Source organism: Oncorhynchus clarkii, chromosome 1 (genome assembly GCF_045791955.1).
Source record: "Oncorhynchus clarkii lewisi isolate Uvic-CL-2024 chromosome 1, UVic_Ocla_1.0, whole genome shotgun sequence".
NCBI lineage: Eukaryota > Metazoa > Chordata > Actinopteri > Salmoniformes > Salmonidae > Oncorhynchus > Oncorhynchus clarkii.
In genome coordinates, this window is record NC_092147.1 from 89,522,579 (window position 1) to 89,548,313 (window position 25,735).

At 46.0% G+C, this 25,735-nt stretch overlaps 1 protein-coding gene across 1 annotated transcript in view; it reads left to right on the top strand.

The window, feature by feature from the left end:
- LOC139411176 (ryanodine receptor 2-like) overlaps window positions 1-25,735 on the top strand; it is a 338,127-nt gene that overhangs the window by 140,979 nt on the left and 171,413 nt on the right. Inside the window, exons 39-45 of the mRNA XM_071157129.1 lie at window positions 788-1,061; window positions 3,974-4,088; window positions 13,095-13,227; window positions 14,797-14,900; window positions 19,443-19,578; window positions 20,224-20,410; window positions 21,757-21,868. Of these exons, the coding sequence (XP_071013230.1) occupies window positions 788-1,061; window positions 3,974-4,088; window positions 13,095-13,227; window positions 14,797-14,900; window positions 19,443-19,578; window positions 20,224-20,410; window positions 21,757-21,868 (1,061 nt within the window). The remainder of the gene's footprint in view (window positions 1-787; window positions 1,062-3,973; window positions 4,089-13,094; window positions 13,228-14,796; window positions 14,901-19,442; window positions 19,579-20,223; window positions 20,411-21,756; window positions 21,869-25,735) is intronic.

Below are 25,735 nucleotides of genomic sequence, written 5' to 3' on the forward strand. Positions count from 1 at the left end.
TCTGAGATCAAGTATGAGTTGATTAGACAGCACTAACAGATCTGGCATCAGGTATGAGTTGATTAGACAGCACTAACAGATCTGGCATCAGGTATGAGTTGATTAGACAGCACTAACAGATCTAGCATCAGGTATGAGTTGATTAGACAGCACTAACAGATCTAGCATCAGGTATGAGTTGATTAGACAGCACTAACAGATCTGGCATCAGGTATGAGTTGATTAGACAGCACTAACAGATCTAGCATCAGGTATGAGTTGATTAGACAGCACTAACAGATCTAGCATCAGGTATGAGTTGATTAGACAGCACTAACAGATCTGGCATCAGGTATGAGTTGATTAGTCAGCACTAACAGATCTGAGATCAAGTATGAGTTGATTAGACAGCACTAACAGATCTGGCATCAGGTATGAGTTGATTAGTCAGCACTAACAGATCTAGCATCAGGTATGAGTTGATTAGACAGCACTAACAGATCTGAGATCAAGTATGAGTTGATTAGACAGCACTAACAGATCTGGCATCAGGTATGAGTTGATTAGACAGCACTAACAGATCTGGCATCAGGTATGAGTTGATTAGACAGCTGGTCCTTTTCTGGGTCTGTCTGTCTGTCTCTGTTTGTCTGTCTCTCTCTCTCTCTCTCTCTCTCTCTCTCTCTGTGTGTCTCTGTGTGTCTGTCTCTGTCTCTGACTCTGTCTGAATAGAGAGAGTAGACCATTTGTCCTTGTCCCAGTGCTTTGCTGTGTGTCTGACCGCGGTGCGTTGCCTCCGGTCCTTCAGGCACGTTGCAGCAGCTGATCAGTGAGACCATGGTACGCTGGGCCCAGGAGAGCATCATGGAGGACCCAGAGCTGATCAGAGCCATGTTTGTCCTACTCCACCGTCAGTACGACGGCATCGGGGGCCAGGTCCGGGCCCTGCCCAAGGCCTACACCATCAACTCAGTCTCTGTGGAGGACACCATCAAACTGCTGGCGTCGCTGGGACAGATCAGATCGCTGTTGTCTGTACGCATGGGGCGTGAGGAGGAGAAACTGATGATCAGAGGGCTGGGGTAAGGGCTCTACACTACACACTACATACTACACACTACATACTACATACTACACACTACACACTACATACTACACACTACATACTACACACTACACACTACACACTACACACTACATACTACACACTACACACTACATACTAACCCTTCAGCATGGGGCGTGAGGAGGAGAAACTGATGATCAGAGGGCTGGGGTAAGAGCTCTACACTACACACTACATACTACATACTACATACTACACACTGCATACTACACACTACATACTACACACTACATACTACACACTACATACTACACACTGCATACTACACACTACATACTACATACTACATACTACACACTGCATACTACACACTACATACTACACACTACATACTACACACTACATACTACACACTACATACTACACACTGCATACTACACACTACATACTACACACTACATACTACACACTACATACTACACACTACATACTACACACTACATACTACATACTACACACTACACACTACATACTAACCCTTCAGCATGGGGCGTGAGGAGGAGAAACTGATGATCAGAGGGCTGGGGTAAGGGCTCTACACTACACACTACATACTACATACTACATACTACACACTGCATACTACACACTACATACTACACACTACATACTACACACTACATACTACACACTACACACTACATACTACACACTACACACTACATACTAACCCTTCAGCATGGGGCGTGAGGAGGAGAAACTGATGATCAGAGGGCTGGGGTAAGGGCTCTACACTACACACTACACACTACATACTACATACTACACACTACACACTACATACTAACCCTTCAGCATGGGGCATGAGGAGGATAAACTGATGATCAGAGGGCTGGGGTAAGGGCTCTACACTACACACTACATACTACATACTACACACTACATACTAACCCTTCAGCATGGGGCGTGAGGAGGAGAAACTGATGATCAGAGGGCTGGGGTAAGGGCTCTACACTACACACTACATACTACATACTACACACTACACACTACATACTAACCCTTCAGCATGGGGCGTGAGGAGGAGAAACTGATGATCAGAGGGCTGGGGTAAGGGCTCTACACTACACACTACACACTACACACTAGATACTACATACTACACACTACATACTACATACTACACACTACATACTTCATACTACATACTACACACTACATACTAACCCTTCAGCATGGGGCGTGAGGAGGAGAAACTGATGATCAGAGGGCTGGGGTAAGGGCTCTACACTACACACTACACACTACATACTACATACTACATACTACACACTACATACTAGATACTACATACTACACACTACACACTACACACTACATACTACACACTACATACTACATACTACATACTACACACTAGATACTACATACTACACACTACACACTAGATACTACATACTACACACTAGATACTACATACTACACACTACATACTACATACTACACACTATATAATACATACTACATACTACATACTACACACTACACACTACACACTACACACTAGATACTACACACTACACACTACCAACCAGATGAGAGCTCTGCTTGTTTACCTGCCTGTCTCTTGGTCTGGTCTCTCTACAGAGACACAACAAGGTGTTCTATCAGCATCCCAACCTGATGAGAGCTCTGCTTGTTTACCTGCCTGTCTCTTGGTCTGGTCTCTCTACAGAGACACAACAAGGTGTTCTATCAGCATCCCAACCTGATGAGAGCTCTGCTTGTTTACCTGCGTGTCTCTTGGTCTGGTCTCTTTACAGAGACACAACAAGGTGTTCTATCAGCATCCCAACCTGATGAGAGCTCTGCTTGTTTACCTGCGTGTCTCTTGGTCTGGTCTCTTTACAGAGACATCATGAACAACAAGGTGTTCAATCAGCATCCCAACCTGATGAGAGCTCTGCTTGTTTACCTGCCTGTCTCTTGGTCTGGTCTCTCTACAGAGACATCATGAACAACAAGGTGTTCTATCAGCATCCCAACCTGATGAGAGCTCTGCTTGTTTACCTGCCTGTTTCTTGGTCTGGTCTCTCTACAGAGACACAACAAGGTGTTCTATCAGCATCCTAACCTGATGAGAGCACTGCTTGTTTACCTGCCTGTCTCTTGGTCTGGTCTCTTTACAGAGACACAACAAGGTGTTCTATCAGCATCCCAACCTGATGAGAGCTCTGCTTGTTTACCTGCGTGTCTCTTGGTCTGGTCTCTTTACAGAGACATCATGAACAACAAGGTGTTCAATCAGCATCCCAACCTGATGAGAGCTCTGCTTGTTTACCTGCCTGTCTCTTGGTCTGGTCTCTCTACAGAGACATCATGAACAACAAGGTGTTCTATCAGCATCCCAACCTGATGAGAGCTCTGCTTGTTTACCTGCCTGTTTCTTGGTCTGGTCTCTCTACAGAGACACAACAAGGTGTTCTATCAGCATCCTAACCTGATGAGAGCACTGCTTGTTTACCTGCCTGTCTCTTGGTCTGGTCTCTCTACAGAGACATCATGAACAACAAGGTGTTCTATCAGCATCCTAACCTGATGAGAGCTCTGCTTGTTTACCTGCCTGTCTCTTGGTCTGGTCTCTCTACAGAGACATCATGAACAACAAGGTGTTCTATCAGCATCCCAAGCTGATGAGAGCTCTGCTTGTTTACCTGTCTGTTTCTTGGTCTGGTCTCTCTACAGAGACACAACAAGGTGTTCTATCAGCATCCTAACCTGATGAGAGCTCTGCTTGTTTACCTGCCTGTTTCTTGGTCTGGTCTCTCTACAGAGACATCATGAACAACAAGGTGTTCTATCAGCATCCTAACCTGATGAGAGCTCTGCTTGTTTACCTGCCTGTCTCTTGGTCTGGTCTCTCTACAGAGACATCATGAACAACAAGGTGTTCTATCAACATCCTAACCTGATGAGAGCTCTGGGAATGCATGAGACTGTCATGGAGGTGATGGTTAACGTGCTGAGTGGAGGGGAATCCAAGGTAACTGCTCATAAGGGTGTGTATGTGTATGTGTGTATGTGTGTGTGTGTGTCTGTGTGTGTGTGTGTGTGTGTGTGTGTGTGTGTGTGTGTGTGTGTGTGTGTGTGTGTGTATGTGTGTATGTGTGTATGTGTGTATGTGTGTATGTGTGTGTGTGTGTGCGTGTGTTTATGTGTGTATGTGTGTATGTGTGTATGTGTGTATGTGTGTATGTGTGTGTGTGTGTATGTGTGTATGTGTGTATGTGTGTGTGTGTGTGCGTGTGTTTATGTGTGTATGTGTGTATGTGTGTGTGTGTGTGTGTGTGTGTGTGTGTGTGTGTGTGCTGTTTGAAGGAGGGTTTATTTTTGTTCTGTGTTTTGACCACTTCTAACGTCACTTCCTGTCCCGTTCACTGTGTAACACTTCTAACGTCACTTCCTATCCCATTCACTGTGTAACACTTCTAACGTCACTTCCTGTCCCATTCACTGTGTAACACTTCTAACGTCACTTCCTGTCCCGTTCACTGTGTAACACTTCTAACGTCACTTCCTGTCCCGTTCACTGTGTAACACTTCTAACGTCACTTCCTATCCCGTTCACTGTGTAACACTTCTAACGTCACTTCCTATCCCGTTCACTGTGTAACACTTCTAACGTCACTTCCTGTCCCGTTCACTGTGTAACACTTCTAACGTCACTTCCTATCCCGTTCACTGTGTAACACTTCTAACGTCACTTCCTGTCCCGTTCACTGTGTAACACTTCTAACGTCACTTCCTATCCCGTTCACTGTGTAACACTTCTAACGTCACTTCCTGTCCCATTCACTGTGTAACACTTCTAACGTCACTTCCTATCCCATTCACTGTGTAACACTTCTAACGTCACTTCCTGTCCCATTCACTGTGTAACACTTCTAACGTCACTTCCTGTCCCATTCACTGTGTAACACTTCTAACGTCACTTCCTGTCCCATTCACTGTGTAACACTTCTAACGTCACTTCCTATCCCATTCACTGTGTAACACTTCTAACGTCACTTCCTGTCCCATTCACTGTGTAACACTTCTAACGTCACTTCCTGTCCCATTCACTGTGTAACACTTCTAACGTCACTTCCTATCCCATTCACTGTGTAACACTTCTAACGTCACTTCCTGTCCCATTCACTGTGTAACACTTCTAACGTCACTTCCTATCCCGTTCACTGTGTAACACTTCTAATGTCACTTCCTGTCCCATTCACTGTGTAACACTTCTAACGTCACTTCCTGTCCCATTCACTGTGTAACACTTCTAACGTCACTTCCTATCCCATTCACTGTGTAACACTTCTAACGTCACTTCCTGTCCCATTCACTGTGTAACACTTCTAACGTCACTTCCTGTCCCATTCACTGTGTAACACTTCTAACGTCACTTCCTATCCCATTCACTGTGTAACACTTCTAACGTCACTTCCTGTCCCATTCACTGTGTAACACTTCTAACGTCACTTCCTATCCCATTCACTGTGTAACACTTCTAACGTCACTTCCTATCCCGTTCACTGTGTAACACTTCTAACGTCACTTCCTGTCCCGTTCACTGTGTAACACTTCTAACGTCACTTCCTGTCCCATTCACTGTGTAACACTTCTAACGTCACTTCCTGTCCCGTTCACTGTGTAACACTTCTAACGTCACTTCCTATCCCATTCACTGTGTAACACTTCTAACGTCACTTCCTGTCCCGTTCACTGTGTAACACTTCTAACGTCACTTCCTGTCCCATTCACTGTGTAACACTTCTAACGTCACTTCCTGTCCCGTTCACTGTGTAACACTTCTAACGTCACTTCCTATCCCGTTCACTGTGTAACACTTCTAACGTCACTTCCTGTCCCATTCACTGTGTAACACTTCTAACGTCACTTCCTATCCCATTCACTGTGTAACACTTCTAACGTCACTTCCTATCCCGTTCACTGTGTAACACTTCTAACGTCACTTCCTATCCCATTCACTGTGTAACACTTCTAACGTCACTTCCTGTCCCATTCACTGTGTAACACTTCTAACGTCACTTCCTGTCCCGTTCACTGTGTAACACTTCTAACGTCACTTCCTATCCCATTCACTGTGTAACACTTCTAACGTCACTTCCTATCCCATTCACTGTGTAACACTTCTAATGTCACTTCCTGTCCCATTCACTGTGTAACACTTCTAACGTCACTTCCTGTCCCGTTCACTGTGTAACACTTCTAACGTCACTTCCTGTCCCGTTCACTGTGTAACACTTCTAACGTCACTTCCTGTCCCATTCACTGTGTAACACTTCTAACGTCACTTCCTGTCCCGTTCACTGTGTAACACTTCTAACGTCACTTCCTATCCCGTTCACTGTGTAACACTTCCTACTTCCCCCATTCACTGTGTAACACTTCTAACGTCACTTCCTGTCCCGTTCACTGTGTAACACTTCTAACGTCACTTCCTGTCCCATTCACTGTGTAACACTTCTAACGTCACTTCCTGTCCCGTTCACTGTGTAACACTTCTAACGTCACTTCCTATCCCGTTCACTGTGTAACACTTCTAACGTCACTTCCTGTCCCATTCACTGTGTAACACTTCTAACGTCACTTCCTATCCCATTCACTGTGTAACACTTCTAACGTCACTTCCTGTCCCATTCACTGTGTAACACTTCTAACGTCACTTCCTATCCCATTCACTGTGTAACACTTCTAACGTCACTTCCTGTCCCGTTCACTGTGTAACACTTCTAACGTCACTTCCTGTCCCATTCACTGTGTAACACTTCTAACGTCACTTCCTATCCCATTCACTGTGTAACACTTCTAACGTCACTTCCTGTCCCATTCACTGTGTAACACTTCTAACGTCACTTCCTATCCCGTTCACTGTGTAACACTTCTAACGTCACTTCCTATCCCGTTCACTGTGTAACACTTCTAACGTCACTTCCTGTCCCATTCACTGTGTAACACTTCTAACGTCACTTCCTATCCCATTCACTGTGTAACACTCCCATTCACTGTGTAACACTTCTAACGTCACTTCCTATCCCATTCACTGTGTAACACTTCTAACGTCACTTCCTATCCCATTCACTGTGTAACACTTCTAACGTCACTTCCTGTCCCGTTCACTGTGTAACACTTCTAACGTCACTTCCTGTCCCATTCACTGTGTAACACTTCTAACGTCACTTCCTGTCCCATTCACTGTGTAACACTTCTAACGTCACTTCCTGTCCCATTCACTGTGTAACACTTCTAACGTCACTTCCTATCCCGTTCACTGTGTAACACTTCTAACGTCACTTCCTGTCCCGTTCACTGTGTAACACTTCTAACGTCACTTCCTATCCCATTCACTGTGTAACACTTCTAACGTCACTTCCTGTCCCGTTCACTGTGTAACACTTCTAACGTCACTTCCTGTCCCATTCACTGTGTAACACTTCTAACGTCACTTCCTGTCCCATTCACTGTGTAACACTTCTAACGTCACTTCCTATCCCATTCACTGTGTAACACTTCTAACGTCACTTCCTGTCCCATTCACTGTGTAACACTTCTAACGTCACTTCCTATCCCGTTCACTGTGTAACACTTCTAACGTCACTTCCTATCCCGTTCACTGTGTAACACTTCTAACGTCACTTCCTGTCCCGTTCACTGTGTAACACTTCTAACGTCACTTCCTATCCCGTTCACTGTGTAACACTTCTAACGTCACTTCCTATCCCGTTCACTGTGTAACACTTCTAACGTCACTTCCTGTCCCGTTCACTGTGTAACACTTCTAACGTCACTTCCTGTCCCGTTCACTGTGTAACACTTCTAACGTCACTTCCTGTCCCGTTCACTGTGTAACACTTCTAACGTCACTTCCTGTCCCGTTCACTGTGTAACACTTCTAACGTCACTTCCTGTCCCGTTCACTGTGTAACACTTCTAACGTCACTTCCTATCCCGTTCACTGTGTAACACTTCTAACGTCACTTCCTATCCCGTTCACTGTGTAACACTTCTAACGTCACTTCCTGTCCCGTTCACTGTGTAACACTTCTAACGTCACTTCCTGTCCCGTTCACTGTGTAACACTTCTAACGTCACTTCCTGTCCCGTTCACTGTGTAACACTTCTAACGTCACTTCCTGTCCCGTTCACTGTGTAACACTTCTAACGTCACTTCCTATCCCATTCACTGTGTAACACTTCTAACGTCACTTCCTGTCCCATTCACTGTGTAACACTTCTAACGTCACTTCCTATCCCATTCACTGTGTAACACTTCTAACGTCACTTCCTGTCCCGTTCACTGTGTAACACTTCTAACGTCACTTCCTGTCCCATTCACTGTGTAACACTTCTAACGTCACTTCCTATCCCATTCACTGTGTAACACTTCTAACGTCACTTCCTGTCCCATTCACTGTGTAACACTTCTAACGTCACTTCCTATCCCGTTCACTGTGTAACACTTCTAACGTCACTTCCTGTCCCGTTCACTGTGTAACACTTCTAACGTCACTTCCTATCCCATTCACTGTGTAACACTTCTAACGTCACTTCCTGTCCCGTTCACTGTGTAACACTTCTAACGTCACTTCCTGTCCCATTCACTGTGTAACACTTCTAACGTCACTTCCTGTCCCATTCACTGTGTAACACTTCTAACGTCACTTCCTATCCCATTCACTGTGTAACACTTCTAACGTCACTTCCTGTCCCATTCACTGTGTAACACTTCTAACGTCACTTCCTATCCCGTTCACTGTGTAACACTTCTAACGTCACTTCCTATCCCGTTCACTGTGTAACACTTCTAACGTCACTTCCTGTCCCGTTCACTGTGTAACACTTCTAACGTCACTTCCTATCCCGTTCACTGTGTAACACTTCTAACGTCACTTCCTATCCCGTTCACTGTGTAACACTTCTAACGTCACTTCCTGTCCCGTTCACTGTGTAACACTTCTAACGTCACTTCCTGTCCCGTTCACTGTGTAACACTTCTAACGTCACTTCCTGTCCCGTTCACTGTGTAACACTTCTAACGTCACTTCCTGTCACTTCCTGTCCCGTTCACTGTGTAACACTTCTAACGTCACTTCCTGTCCCGTTCACTGTGTAACACTTCTAACGTCACTTCCTATCCCGTTCACTGTGTAACACTTCTAACGTCACTTCCTATCCCGTTCACTGTGTAACACTTCTAACGTCACTTCCTGTCCCGTTCACTGTGTAACACTTCTAACGTCACTTCCTGTCCCGTTCACTGTGTAACACTTCTAACGTCACTTCCTGTCCCGTTCACTGTGTAACACTTCTAACGTCACTTCCTGTCCCGTTCACTGTGTAACACTTCTAACGTCACTTCCTGTCCCGTTCACTGTGTAACACTTCTAACGTCACTTCCTGTCCCGTTCACTGTGTAACACTTCTAACGTCACTTCCTATCCCGTTCACTGTGTAACACTTCTAACGTCACTTCCTGTCCCATTCACTGTGTAACACTTCTAACGTCACTTCCTGTCCCGTTCACTGTGTAACACTTCTAACGTCACTTCCTATCCCGTTCACTGTGTAACACTTCTAACGTCACTTCCTATCCCGTTCACTGTGTAACACTTCTAACGTCACTTCCTATCCCATTCACTGTGTAACACTTCTAACGTCACTTCCTATCCCATTCACTGTGTAACACTTCTAACGTCACTTCCTGTCCCGTTCACTGTGTAACACTTCTAACGTCACTTCCTGTCCCATTCACTGTGTAACACTTCTAACGTCACTTCCTGTCCCATTCACTGTGTAACACTTCTAACGTCACTTCCTGTCCCATTCACTGTGTAACACTTCTAACGTCACTTCCTATCCCGTTCACTGTGTAACACTTCTAACGTCACTTCCTATCCCGTTCACTGTGTAACACTTCTAACGTCACTTCCTGTCCCGTTCACTGTGTAACACTTCTAACGTCACTTCCTATCCCATTCACTGTGTAACACTTCTAACGTCACTTCCTGTCCCGTTCACTGTGTAACACTTCTAACGTCACTTCCTGTCCCATTCACTGTGTAACACTTCTAACGTCACTTCCTGTCCCATTCACTGTGTAACACTTCTAACGTCACTTCCTATCCCATTCACTGTGTAACACTTCTAACGTCACTTCCTGTCCCATTCACTGTGTAACACTTCTAACGTCACTTCCTATCCCGTTCACTGTGTAACACTTCTAACGTCACTTCCTGTCCCGTTCACTGTGTAACACTTCTAACGTCACTTCCTGTCCCGTTCACTGTGTAACACTTCTAACGTCACTTCCTGTCCCGTTCACTGTGTAACACTTCTAACGTCACTTCCTGTCCCGTTCACTGTGTAACACTTCTAACGTCACTTCCTGTCCCGTTCACTGTGTAACACTTCTAACGTCACTTCCTGTCCCGTTCACTGTGTAACACTTCTAACGTCACTTCCTGTCCCGTTCACTGTGTAACACTTCTAACGTCACTTCCTGTCCCGTTCACTGTGTAACACTTCTAACGTCACTTCCTGTCCCGTTCACTGTGTAACACTTCTAACGTCACTTCCTATCCCATTCACTGTGTAACACTTCTAACGTCACTTCCTGTCCCATTCACTGTGTAACACTTCTAACGTCACTTCCTGTCCCATTCACTGTGTAACACTTCTAACGTCACTTCCTGTCCCGTTCACTGTGTAACACTTCTAACGTCACTTCCTATCCCGTTCACTGTGTAACACTTCTAACGTCACTTCCTATCCCATTCACTGTGTAACACTTCTAACGTCACTTCCTATCCCATTCACTGTGTAACACTTCTAACGTCACTTCCTGTCCCATTCACTGTGTAACACTTCTAACGTCACTTCCTGTCCCATTCACTGTGTAACACTTCTAACGTCACTTCCTGTCCCGTTCACTGTGTAACACTTCTAACGTCACTTCCTATCCCGTTCACTGTGTAACACTTCTAACGTCACTTCCTGTCCCGTTCACTGTGTAACACTTCTAACGTCACTTCCTGTCCCGTTCACTGTGTAACACTTCTAACGTCACTTCCTGTCCCGTTCACTGTGTAACACTTCTAACGTCACTTCCTATCCCATTCACTGTGTAACACTTCTAACGTCACTTCCTGTCCCATTCACTGTGTAACACTTCTAACGTCACTTCCTGTCCCATTCACTGTGTAACACTTCTAACGTCACTTCCTGTCCCGTTCACTGTGTAACACTTCTAACGTCACTTCCTATCCCGTTCACTGTGTAACACTTCTAACGTCACTTCCTATCCCATTCACTGTGTAACACTTCTAACGTCACTTCCTATCCCATTCACTGTGTAACACTTCTAACGTCACTTCCTGTCCCATTCACTGTGTAACACTTCTAACGTCACTTCCTGTCCCATTCACTGTGTAACACTTCTAACGTCACTTCCTGTCCCGTTCACTGTGTAACACTTCTAACGTCACTTCCTGTCCCGTTCACTGTGTAACACTTCTAACGTCACTTCCTGTCCCGTTCACTGTGTAACACTTCTAACGTCACTTCCTATCCCATTCACTGTGTAACACTTCTAACGTCACTTCCTGTCCCATTCACTGTGTAACACTTCTAACGTCACTTCCTGTCCCGTTCACTGTGTAACACTTCTAACGTCACTTCCTATCCCATTCACTGTGTAACACTTCTAACGTCACTTCCTGTCCCGTTCACTGTGTAACACTTCTAACGTCACTTCCTATCCCATTCACTGTGTAACACTTCTAACGTCACTTCCTGTCCCGTTCACTGTGTAACACTTCTAACGTCACTTCCTGTCCCATTCACTGTGTAACACTTCTAACGTCACTTCCTGTCCCGTTCACTGTGTAACACTTCTAACGTCACTTCCTATCCCATTCACTGTGTAACACTTCTAACGTCACTTCCTGTCCCGTTCACTGTGTAACACTTCTAACGTCACTTCCTATCCCATTCACTGTGTAACACTTCTAACGTCACTTCCTGTCCCGTTCACTGTGTAACACTTCTAACGTCACTTCCTATCCCATTCACTGTGTAACACTTCTAACGTCACTTCCTGTCCCATTCACTGTGTAACACTTCTAACGTCACTTCCTGTCCCGTTCACTGTGTAACACTTCTAACGTCACTTCCTATCCCATTCACTGTGTAACACTTCTAACGTCACTTCCTATCCCATTCACTGTGTAACACTTCTAACGTCACTTCCTGTCCCATTCACTGTGTAACACTTCTAACGTCACTTCCTATCCCATTCACTGTGTAACACTTCTAACGTCACTTCCTGTCCCATTCACTGTGTAACACTTCTAATGTCACTTCCTGTCCCATTCACTGTGTAACACTTCTAACGTCACTTCCTGTCCCGTTCACTGTGTAACACTTCTAATGTCACTTCCTGTCCCGTTTACTGTGTAACACTTCTAATGTCACTTCCTGTCCCGTTCACTCTGTAACATTACTAACGTCACTTCCTGTCCCGTTCACTGTGTAACACTTCTAATGTCACTTCCTGTCCCGTTCACTGTGTAACACTTCTAATGTCACTTCCTGTCCCGTTCACTGTGTAACATTACTAACGTCACTTCCTGTCCCGTTCACTGTGTAACACTTCTAATGTCACTTCCTGTCCCGTTCACTGTGTAACACTTCTAACGTCACTTCCTGTCCCGTTCACTGTGTAACACTTCTAACGTCACTTCCTGTCCCGTTCACTGTGTAACTAACGTCACTTCCTGTCCCGTTCACTGTGTAACTAACGTCACTTCCTGTCCTGTTCACTGTGTAACTAACGTCACTTCCTGTCCCGTTCACTGTGTAACTAACGTCACTTCCTGTCCCGTTCACTGTGTAACATTACTAACGTCACTTCCTGTCCCGTTCACTGTGTAACATTGGAAAGCAAAGTAAACTAAGTAAAACAGCGTTGACTTGTCTGTTCCAGGAAATCACCTTCCCTAAGATGGTGGCCAACTGCTGTCGTTTCCTGTGTTACTTCTGTCGCATCAGTAGACAGAACCAGAAAGCCATGTTCGACCACCTCAGCTACCTGCTGGAGAACAGTAGCGTCGGGCTTGGTGAGTGTCTAAAATGGCTCCCTATTCACTACGTCGTGCTCTACTGCTGACCAGAGACGAAAGGATTTACATTGAGAGTAGGGCACTTTCTAGGGAGAGGCTTGATATGCAGGATGCAGACGTTGTCTTTCCATTTGTATCTGATGAGATCTGGGGTGCTTTGGTATGCTCCATAGGTTTTAACTGACGCTTTAGAATGCCGGAGATAATGGTGTGTGTGTGTGTGTGTCTCTCTCCCTCTCTGTGTGTGTTGCCCTCCTTGTCTCTCTTTGTGTTGCCCTCCTTCTCCCTCTGTGTGTTTTGCCCTCCCTCTCTCTCTCTCTGTGTCTCTCTCCCTCTCTGTGTGTGTCTCTCTCTCCCTCTCTGTGTGTGTCTCTCTCTCCCTCTCTGTGTGTGTCTCTCTCTCCCTCTCTGTGTGTGTCTCTCTCTCCCTCTCTGTGTGTGTCTCTCTCTCCCTATCTGTGTGTGTGTGTGTGTCTCTCTCTCTGTGTGTGTCTCTCTCTCCCTCTCTGTGTGTGTCTCTCTCTCTCCCTCTCTGTGTGTGTCTCTCTCTATGTGTGTCTCTCTCCCTCTCTGTGTGTCTCTCTCCATCTCTGTGTGTGTCTCTCTCTCTCTGTGTGTGTCTCTCTCTCTCCCTCTCTGTGTGTGTCTCTCTCTCCCTCTGTGTGTGTCTCTCTCTCCCTCTCTGTGTGTGTCTCTCTCTCCCTCTGTGTGTGTGTGTGTGTGTGTCTCTCTCTCTGTGTGTGTCTCTCTCTCCCTCTCTGTGTGTGTCTCTCTCTCCCTCTCTGTGTGTGTCTCTCTCTCCCTCTGTGTGTGTGTGTGTGTGTCTCTCTCTCTGTGTGTGTCTCTCTCTCCCTCTCTGTGTGTGTCTCTCTCTCTCCCTCTCTGTGTGTGTCTCTCTCTATGTGTGTCTCTCTCCCTCTCTGTGTGTCTCTCTCCATCTCTGTGTGTCTCTCTCTCTCTCTCTCTGTGTGTGTCTCTCACTCTCCCTCTCTGTGTGTGTCTCTCTCTCCCTCTGTGTGTGTCTCTCTCTCCCTCTGTGTGTGTGTCTCTCTCTCTCTCTCTCTCTCTCTCTGTGTCTCTCTCTCTCCCTCTCTGTGTGTGTCTCTCTCTCTCCCTCTCTGTGTGTGTCTCTTTCTCCCTCTCTGTGTGTGTATATCTCTCCCTCTCTGTGTGTGTATCTCTCTCCCTCTCTGTGTGTGTTTCTCTCTCCCTCTCTGTGTGTGTTGCCCTCCTTGTCTCTCTGTGTGTGATGCCCTCCCTCCCTCTGTGTGTGTTGCCCTCCCTCCCTCTGTGTGTTGCCCTCCCTCCCTCTGTGTGTGTTGCCCTCCCTCTCTGTGTGTGTTGCCCTTCTTGTCTCTCTGTGTGTGTTGCCCTCCCTCTCTCTGTGTGTGTTGCCCTCCCTCTCTGTGTGTGTGTTGCCCTCCCTCTGTTTGTGTTGTCCTCCTTCTCTCTCTGTGTGTGTTGCCCTCCTTCTCTCTCTGTGTGTGTTGCCCTCCCTCCTTCTGTGTGTGTTGCCCTCCCTCCCTCCCTCTGTGTGTGTTGCCCTCCTTCTCTCTGTGTCCCCAGCGTCTCCCTCCATGCGAGGCTCTACTCCACTAGATGTGGCCGCTGCCTCTGTGATGGACAACAACGAACTGGCTCTGGCCCTGAGGGAACCAGACCTGGAGAAAGTAAGACAAGGCCCAACTCTACCAGTAAACTAACTTGTTCAGCCCACTCTGTACCCAACGTATAGGTACAGTATAGAGGTACAGTATAGAGGTACAGTATAGAGGTACAGTATATAGATACAGTATAGAGATACAGTATAGAGGTACAGTATAGAGGTGATACAGTATAGAGATGCAGTATAGAGGAGGTACAGTATAGAGATACAGTATAGAGGAGGTACAGTATAGAGGAGGTACAGTATAGAGGAGGTACAGTATAGAGGAGGTACAGTATAGAGGTACAGTATAGAGGTACAGTATAGAGGAGATACAGTATAGAGGTGATACAGTATAGAGGTACAGTATAGAGGAGGTACAGTATAGAGGTACAGTATAGAGGTACAGTATAGAGGTACAGTATAGAGGAGGTACAGTATAGAGGAGGTACAGTATAGAGGAGGTACAGTATAGAGGTACAGTATAGAGGTACAGTATAGAGGTACAGTATAGAGGAGGTACAGTATAGAGGAGGTACAGTATAGAGGAGGTACAGTATAGAGGTACAGTATAGAGGTGATACAGTATAGAGGTACAGTATAGAGGGGGTACAGTATAGAGGAGGTACAGTATAGAGGTACAGTATAGAGGAGATACAGTATAGAGGTACAGTATAGAGGTACAGTATATAGATACAGTATAGAGGTACAGTATAGAGGTACAGTATAGAGGTACAGTATAGCGGTACAGTATAGAGGAGGTACAGTATAGAGATACAGTATAGAGGAGGTACAGTATAGAGGTACAGTATAGAGGAGATGCAGTATAGAGGAGGTACAGTATAGAGATACAGTATAGAGGTACAGTATAGAGATACAGTATAGAGGAGGTACAGTATAGAGGTACAGTATAGAGGTACAGTATAGAGAGAGGTACAGTATAGAGGTACAGTATAGAGGAGGTACAGTATAGAGGAGGTACAGTATAGAGGAGGTACAGTATAGAGGAGGTACAGTATAGAGATACAGTATAGAGGAGGTACAGTATAGAGGAGGTACAGTATAGAGATACAGTATAGAGGTACAGTATAGAGGAGGTACAGTATAGAGAAGGTACAGTATAGAGGAGGTACAGTATAGAGGAGGTACAGTATAGAGGAGGTACAGTATAGAGATGCAGTATAGAGGTACAGTATAGAGGAGGTACAGTATAGAGAAGGTACAGTATAGAGGAGGTACAGTATAGAGGAGGTACAGTATAGAGGAGGTACAGTATAGAGATGCAGTATAGAGGGACAGTATAGAGAAGGTACAGTATAGAGAAGGTACAGTATAGAGGAGGTACAGTATAGAGGTACAGTATAGAGGTACAGTACCATTGGTACAGTGTTCCCTGGATATAGTCTATACCTCATACCATTGGTACAGTGTTCCCTGGATATAGTCTATACCTCATACCATTGGTACAGTGTTCCCTGGATATAGTCTATACCTCATACCATTGGTACAGTTTTCCCTGGATATAGTCTATACCTCATACCATTGGTACAGTGTTCCCTGGATATAGTCTATACCTCATACCATTGGTACAGTATTCCCTGGATATAGTCTATACCTCATACCATTGGTACAGTGTTCCCTGGATATAGTCTATACCTCATACCATTGGTACAGTATTCCCTGGATATAGTCTATACCTCATACCATTGGTACAGTATTCCCTGGATATAGTCTATACCTCATACCATTGGTACAGTATTCCCTGGATATAGTCTATACCTCATACCATTGGTACAGTGTTCCCTGGATATAGTCTATACCTCATACCATTGGTACAGTGTTCCCTGGATATAGTCTATACCTCATACCATTGGTACAGTGTTCCCTGGATATAGTCTATACCTCATACCATTGGTACAGTGTTCCCTGGATATAGTCTATACCTCATACCATTGGTACAGTATTCCCTGGATATAGTCTATACCTCATACCATTGGTACAGTGTTCCCTGGATATAGTCTATACCTCATACCATTGGTAGAGTATTCCCTGGATATAGTCTATACCTCATACCATTGGTACAGTGTTCCCTGGATATAGTCTATACCTCATACCATTGGTACAGTGTTCCCTGGATATAGTCTATACCTCATACCATTGGTACAGTGTTCCCTGGATATAGTCTATACCTCATACCATTGGTACAGTTTTCCCTGGTTATAGTCTATACCTCATACCATTGGTACAGTTTTCCCTGGTTATAGTCTATACCTCATACCATTGGTACAGTGTTCCCTGGATATAGTCTATACCTCATACCATTGGTACAGTTTTCCCTGGTTATAGTCTATACCTCATACCATTGGTACAGTGTTCCCTGGATATAGTCTATACCTCATACCATTGGTACAGTGTTCCCTGGATATAGTCTATACCTCATACCATTGGTAGAGTATTCCCTGGATATAGTCTATACCTCATACCATTGGTACAGTGTTCCCTGGATATAGTCTATACCTCATACCATTGGTACAGTGTTCCCTGGATATAGTCTATACCTCATACCATTGGTACAGTGTCCCCTGGATATAGTCTATACCTCATACCATTGGTACAGTTTTCCCTGGTTATAGTCTATACCTCATACCATTGGTACAGTTTTCCCTGGTTATAGTCTATACCTCATAACGCTCTGCTGTCCTCCTTACTGATCTATTTGGACCAACAATCAGGATCCTATCCATTATCCAATGATGTGGACTGTTTGGCGACATAACTTGGCCTCACCGTGACATTCCCTTCCTCCACTGACTCTGACAGCATGAAGTCCTGAGCCAGACCTTTCTAACCCTCTCCCTCTGACAGCATGAAGTCCTGAGTCAGACCTTTCTAACCCTCTCCCTCTGCCTCCTCTTCCCTCTGACAGCGTGAAGTCCTGAGCCAGACCTTTCCCTGCTAACCCTCTCCCTCTGGCTCCTCTTCCCTCTGACAGCGTGAAGTCCTGAGCCAGACCTTTCCCTGCTAACCCTCTCCCTCTGCCTCCTCTTCCCTCTGACAGCGTGAAGTCCTGAGCCAGACCTTTCCCTGCTAACCCTCTCCCTCTGCCTCCTCTTCCCTCTGACAGCGTGAAGTCCTGAGCCAGACCTTTCCCTGCTAACCCTCTCCCTCTGCCTCCTCTTCCCTCTGACAGAATGAAGTCCTGAGCCAGACCTTTCCCTGCTAACCCTCTCCCTCCTCTTCCCTCTGACAGCGTGAAGTCCTGAGCCAGACCTTTCCCTGCTAACCCTCTCCCTCTTACAGCATGAAGTCCTGAGCCAGACCTTTCCCTGCTAACCCTCTCCCTCTGCCTCCTCTTCCCTCTGACAGCGTGAAGTCCTGAGCCAGACCTTTCCCTGCTAACCCTCTCCCTCTGGCTCCTCTTCCCTCTGACAGCGTGAAGTCCTGAGCCAGACCTTTCCCTGCTAACCCTCTCCCTCTGCCTCCTCTTCCTTCTGACAGCATGAAGTCCTGAGCCAGACCTTTCCCTGCTAACCCTCTCCCTCTGCCTCCTCTTCTCTCTGACAGCGTGAAGTCCTGAGCCAGACCTTTCCCTGCTAACCCTCTCCCTCTGACAGCGTGAAGTCCTGAGCCAGACCTTTCCCTGCTAACCCTCTCCCTCTGCCTCCTCTTCCCTCTGACAGCATGAAGTCCTGAGCCAGACCTTTCCCTGCTAACCCTCTACCTCTGCCTCCTCTTCCCTCTGACAGCGTGAAGTCCTGAGCCAGACCTTTCCCTGCTAACCCTCTCCCTCTGGCTCCTCTTCCCTCTGACAGCGTGAAGTCCTGAGCCAGACCTTTCCCTGCTAACCCTCTCCCTCTGCCTCCTCTTCCCTCTGACAGCGTGAAGTCCTGAGCCAGACCTTTCCCTGCTAACCCTCTCCCTCTGGCTCCTCTTCCCTCTGACAGCGTGAAGTCCTGAGCCAGACCTTTCCCTGCTAACCCTCTCCCTCTGCCTCCTCTTCCTTCTGACAGCATGAAGTCCTGAGCCAGACCTTTCCCTGCTAACCCTCTCCCTCTGCCTCCTCTTCTCTCTGACAGCGTGAAGTCCTGAGCCAGACCTTTCCCTGCTAACCCTCTCCCTCTGACAGCGTGAAGTCCTGAGCCAGACCTTTCCCTGCTAACCCTCTCCCTCTGACAGCGTGAAGTCCTGAGCCAGACCTTTCCCTGCTAACCCTCTCCCTCTGCCTCCTCTTCCCTCTGACAGCGTGAAGTCCTGAGCCAGACCTTTCCCTGCTAACCCTCTCCCTCTGCCTCCTCTTCCCTCTGACAGCGTGAAGTCCTGAGCCAGACCTTTCCCTGCTAACCCTCTCCCTCTGCCTCCTCTTCCCTCTGACAGCGTGAAGTCCTGAGCCAGACCTTTCCCTGCTAACCCTCTCCCTCTGCCTCCTCTCCCCTCTGACAGCGTGAAGTCCTGAGCCAGACCTTTCCCTGCTAACCCTCTCCCTCTGCCTCCTCTTCCCTCTGACAGCGTGAAGTCCTGAGCCAGACCTTTCCCTGCTAACCCTCTCCCTCTGCCTCCTCTTCCCTAGGTGGTGCAGTACTTGGCTGGCTGTGGTCTCCAGAGCTGCTCCATGCTCGTGTCTAAAGGATACCCTGACATCGGCTGGAACCCCGTCGAAGGAGAGAGATACCTCGACTTCCTCCGCTTTGCAGTGTTCTGCAATGGTACATGTGCATTTATTACCTATGGCAATTGCCGATAAACCTTCATTTCATTATAACATTTGACTGTGGTTGGTAGATGGTCTTGGTTATTTTCATATAATCCTTCATTTCATGATAACATTTGACTGTGGTTGGTAGATGGTCTTGGTTATTTTCATATAATCCTTCATTTCATGATAACATTTGACTGTGGTTGGTAGATGATCTTGGTTATTTTCATATAATCCTTCATTTCATGATAACATTTGACTGTGGTTGGTAGATGATCTTGGTTATTTTCATATAATCCATTTCATGATAACATTGGACTGTGGTTGGTAGATGATCTTGGTTATTTTCATATAATCATTCATTTCATGATAACATTTGACTGTGGTTGGTAGATGATCTTGGTTATTTTCATATAATCATTCATTTCATGATAACATTTGACTGTGGTTGGTAGATGATCTTGGTTATTTTCATATAATCCTTAATTTCATGATAACATTGGACTGTGGTTGGTAGATGATCTTGGTTATTGGTTGGTTGAAGTTAAATACTTCCACGGTTGAGGTGTTGAAGTCTCTATTGACATCTTTACCCGTGGTCTCAGGTGAGAGGTATTGTAGTTATGATGTCATTATTTACCTGTCGTCCTATCAGGTGAGAGTGTGGAGGAGAACGCTAACGTGGTGGTGAGGCTGCTGATTCGTCGTCCCGAGTGCTTTGGCCCCGCCCTGCGCGGAGAGGGGGGGAATGGTCTCCTGGCAGCCATGATGGAAGCCATCAAGATATCAGAGGACCCCTGTAGAGACGGGCCCTCCCCTACCTCAGAGGCCAGCAGGACACTGTAGGTACCCCTGTCATAGTAGGACACTGTAGATACCCCATCATAACAGGACACTGTCGGTACCCCTGACATAGCAGGACACTGTAGATACCCCATCATAGCAGGACACTGTCGGTACCCCTGTTATAGCAGGACACTGTAGATACCCCATCATAGCAGGACAATGTAGATACCCCTGTCATAGCAGGACACTGTAGATACCCCATCATAGCAGGACACTGTAGGTACCCCTGTCATAGTAGGACACTGTAGATACCCCATCATAACAGGACACTGTAGGTACCCCATCATAGCAGGACACTGTAGGTACCCCATCATAGCAGGACACTGTAGGTACCCCTGTCATAGCAGGACACTGTAGGTACCCCTGTCATAGCAGGACACTGTAGATACCCCATCATAGCAGGACACTGTAGGTACCCCTGTCATAGCAGGACACTGTAGGTACCCCTGTCATAGCAGGACACTGTAGATACCCCATCATAGCAGGACACTGTAGGTACCCCATCATAGCAGGACACTGTAGATACCCCTGTCATAGCAGGACACTGTAGATACATACCCCTGCCATAGTAGGACACTATAGATACCCCTGCCATAGCAGGACACTGTAGATACCCCTGCCATTGCAGGACACTGTAGATACCCCATCATAGCAGGACACTGTAGGTACTCCTGCCATAGCAGGACACTGTTGGTTCCATTGAACTGGGCTAGCTCTAACCCTAACACTGTAGGGATGGGTTCTTCTCCTACCTCTATAGTACCTCTCTCTGTCCCGTTCTCTCTCACCTTCTTGCTCTCTCCCTTTCTCCTCTCTTTCCAACTCCAAATCCATCCCTACTCCCCCCCCCCCCCCCCCCCCTCGTTCTCTGCCGTCCACTCTCCCTCCCTCTGGACTCTCTCCTGCCTCCCCCGTGCCAGAATATGTCCTCATTACTCCTCAGTGTTCCTGTTCTGTCTGGCCATGCTGCCAGGTGTTCTATAAAAGTCCCTTAGATAGTCTGCCCTACTCTTATCAGGCATCAGACTCAGAAACAATGACCTAACACACCTCCAGGCTCCTCCAAGAAGGAGAGTGATGGAGTGCTGCATCAGATGACCTGACCTCCACAATCACCCGACCTCATCCCAATTGAGATGGTTTGGGATGAGTTGGACCGCAGAGGGAAGGAAAATCAGCCAACAAGTGCTCAGCATATGTGGGAACTCCTTCAAGACTGTTGGAAAAGCATTCCTCATGAAGGTGGTTGAGAGAACGCCAAGACTGTGCAAAGCTGTCATTAAGGCAAAATGAAATATATTTAGATTTGTTTTGTGTGTGTGTGTGTGTGTCCCCTCAGCAGTGAGGTGTTATTGGAGGATGAGGAAGACGACACTATTCACATGGGAAACGCTATAATGACCTTCTACGCAGCCCTCATAGACCTGCTGGGGCGCTGTGCCCCTGAGATGCACGTGAGTCACACACACACACACACAGACACACACACACACAGACCTGCTGGGGCGCTGCGCCCCCGAGATGCACGTGAGTCACAGATAGAGGGGGAGTCAATGCCTTAGACAGACAGACTGACTGACTGATTGACTGACAAACGGACAGGCAGTCTTAGAACCAATAGGTCAACCAATAGGGTGCTATTTGAGACAGGGACACTGTAAGAGCCAATAGGTCAACCAATAGGGTGCTAATTGAGACAGTGACACTGTAAGAGCCAATAGGTCAACCAATAGGGTGCTAATTGAGACAGTGACACTGTAAGAGCAAATAGGTTGCTATTTGAGACATTTCATCGTTGGGCAAGTTGAGGTTTTCACCTCATTTTCTGTAGTTGGAAGCAAAACTAAAAACTGATCATTTTTCAAATATTCTGCCAGTCGTTTAGCCATGGTGGTGTTCTATATAGGGAATAGGGCTCTGGTCAACAGTAGTGTTCTATATAGGGAATAGGGCTCTGGTCAACAGTAGTGTTCTATATAGGGAATAGGGCTCTGGTCAACAGTAGTGTTCTATATAGGGAATAGGGCTCTGGTCAACAGTAGTGTTATATATAGGGAATAGGGCTCTGGTCAACAGTAGTGTTCTATATAGGGAATAGGGCTCTGGTCAACAGTAGTGTTCTATATAGGGAATAGGGCTCTGATCAACAGTAGTGTTCTATATAGGGAATAGGGCTCTGGTCAACAGTAGTGTTCTATATAGGGAATAGGGCTCTGGTCAACAGTAGTGTTCTATATAGGGAATAGGACTCTGGTCAACAGTAGTGTTCTATATAGGGAATAGGGCTCTGGTCAACAGTAGTGTTCTATATAGGGAATAGGGCTCTGGTCAACAGTAGTGTTCTATATAGGGAATAGGGCTCTGGTCAACAGTAGTGTTCTATATAGGGAATAGGGCTCTGGTCAACAGTAGTGTTCTATATAGGGAATAGGGCTCTGGTCAACAGTAGTGTTCTATATAGGGAATAGGGCTCTGGTCAACAGTAGTGTTCTATATAAGGAATAGGGCTCTGGTCAACAGTAGTGTTCTATATAGGGAATAGGGCTCTGGTCAATAGTAGTGTTCTATATAGGGAATAGGGCCCTGGTCAACAGTAGTGTTCTATATAGGGAATAGGGCTCTGGTCAACAGTAGTGTTCTATATAGGGAATAGGGCTCTGGTCAACAGTAGTGTTCTATATAGGGAATAGGGCTCTGGTCAACAGTAGTGTTCTATATAGGGAATAGGGCTCTGGTCAACAGTAGTGTTCCATATAGGGAATAGGGCTCTGGTCAACAGTAGTGTTCTATATAGGGAATAGGGCTCTGGTCAACAGTAGTGTTCTATAGAGGGAATAGGGCTCTGGTCAACAGTAGTGTTCTATATAGGGAATAGGGCTCTGGTCAACAGTAGTGTTCTATAGAGGGAATAGGGCTCTGGTCAACAGTAGTGTTCTATATAGGGAATAGGGCTCTGGTCAACAGTAGTGTTCTATATAGGGAATAGGGCTCTGGTCAACAGTAGTGTTCTATATAGGGAATAGGGCTCTGGTCAACAGTAGTGTTCTATATAGGGAATAGGGCTCTGGTCAACAGTAGTGTTCTATAGAGGGAATAGGGCTCTGGTCAACAGTAGTGTTCTATATAGGGAATAGGGCTCTGGTCAACAGTAGTGTTCTATATAGGGAATAGGGCTCTGGTCAACAGTAGTGTTCTATATAGGGAATAGGGCCCTGGTCAACAGTAGTGTTCTATATAGGGAATAGGGCCCTGGTCAACAGTAGTGTTCTATATAGGGAATAGGGCTCTGGTCAACAGTAGTGTTGTATATAGGGAATAGGGCCCTGGTCAACAGTAGTGTTCTATATAGGGAATAGGGCTCTGGTTAACAGTAGTGTTCTATATAGGGAATAGGGCTCTGGTCAACAGTAGTGTTCTATATAGGGAATAGGGCCCTGGTCAACAGTAGTGTTCTATATAGGGAATAGGGCTCTGGTCAACAGTAGTGTTATATATAGGGAATAGGGCTCTGGTCAACAGTAGTGTTCTATATAGGGAATAGGGCTCTGGTCAACAGTAGTGTTCTATATAGGGAATAGGGCTCTGGTCAACAGTAGTGTTCTATATAGGGAATAGGGCTCTGGTCAACAGTAGTGTTCTATATAGGGAATAGGGCTCTGGTCAACAGTAGTATTCTATATAGGGAATAGGGCTCTGGTCAACAGTAGTATTCTATATAGGGAATAGGGCTCTGGTCAACAGTAGTGTTCTATATAGGGAATAGGGCTCTGGTCAACAGTAGTGTTCTATATAGGGAATAGGGCTCTGGTCAACAGTAGTGTACTATATAGGGAATAGGGCTCTGGTCAACAGTAGTGTTCTATATAGGGAATAGGGCTCTGGTCAACAGTAGTGTTCTATATAGGGAATAGGGCTCTGGTCAACAGTAGTGTTCTATATAGGGAATAGGGCTCTGGTCAACAGTAGTGTTCTATATAGGGAATAGGGCTCTGGTCAACAGTAGTGTTCTATATAGGGAATAGGGCTCTGGTCAACAGTAGTGTTCTATATAGGGAATAGGGCTCTGGTCAACAGTAGTGTTCTATATAGGGAATAGGGCTCTGGTCAACAGTAGTGTTCTATGTAGGGAATAGGGCTCTGGTCTAAAGTAGTGTTCTATATAGGGAATAGGGCTCTGGTCAACAGTAGTGTTCTATATGGGGAATAGGGCTCTGGTCAACAGTAGTGTTCTATATAGGGAATAGGGCTCTGGTCAACAGTAGTGTTCTATATAGGGAATAGGGCTCTGGTCAACAGTAGTGTTCTATATAGGGAATAGGGCTCTGGTCAACAGTAGTGTTCTATATAGGGAATAGGGCTCTGGTCAACAGTAGTGTTCTATATAGGGAATAGGGCTCTGGTCAACAGTAGTGTTCTATATAGGGAATAGGGCTCTGGTCAACAGTAGTGTTCTATATAGGGAATAGGGCTCTGGTCAACAGTAGTGTTCTATATAGGGAATAGGACTCTGGTCAACAGTAGTGTTCTATATAGGGAATAGGGCTCTGGTCAACAGTAGTGTTCTATATAGGGAATAGGGCTCTGGTCAACAGTAGTGTTCTATATAGGGAATAGGGCTCTGGTCAACAGTAGTGTTCTATATAGGGAATAGGGCTCTGCTCAACAGTAGTGTGCTATATAGGGAATAGGGCTCTGGTCAACAGTAGTGTTCTATATAGGGAATAGGGCTCTGGTCAACAGTAGTGTTCTATATAGGGAATAGGGCTCTGGTCAACACTAGTGTTCTATATAGGGAAGAGGGCTCTGGTCAACAGTAGTGTACTATATAGGGAATAGGGCTCTGGTCAACAGTAGTGTTGTATATAGGGAATAGGGCTCTGGTCAACAGTAGTGTTCTATATAGGGAATAGGGCTCTGGTCAACAGTAGTGTTGTATATAGGGAATAGGGCTCTGGTCAACAGTAGTGTTCTATATGGGGAATAGGGCTCTGGTCAACAGTACTGTTCTATATAGGGAATAGGGCTCTGGTCAACAGTAGTGTTCTATATAGGGAATAGGGCTCTGGTCAACAGTAGTGTTCTATATGGGGAATAGGGCTCTGGTCAACAGTACTGTTCTATATAGGGAATAGGGCTCTGGTCAACAGTAGTGTTCTATATAGGGAATAGGGCTCTGGTCAACAGTAGTGTTCTATATAGGGAATAGGGCTCTGGTCAACAGTAGTGTTCTATATAGGGAATAGGGCTCTGGTCAACAGTAGTGTTCTATATAGGGAATAGGGCTCTGATCAACAGTAGTGTTCTATATAGGGAATAGGGCT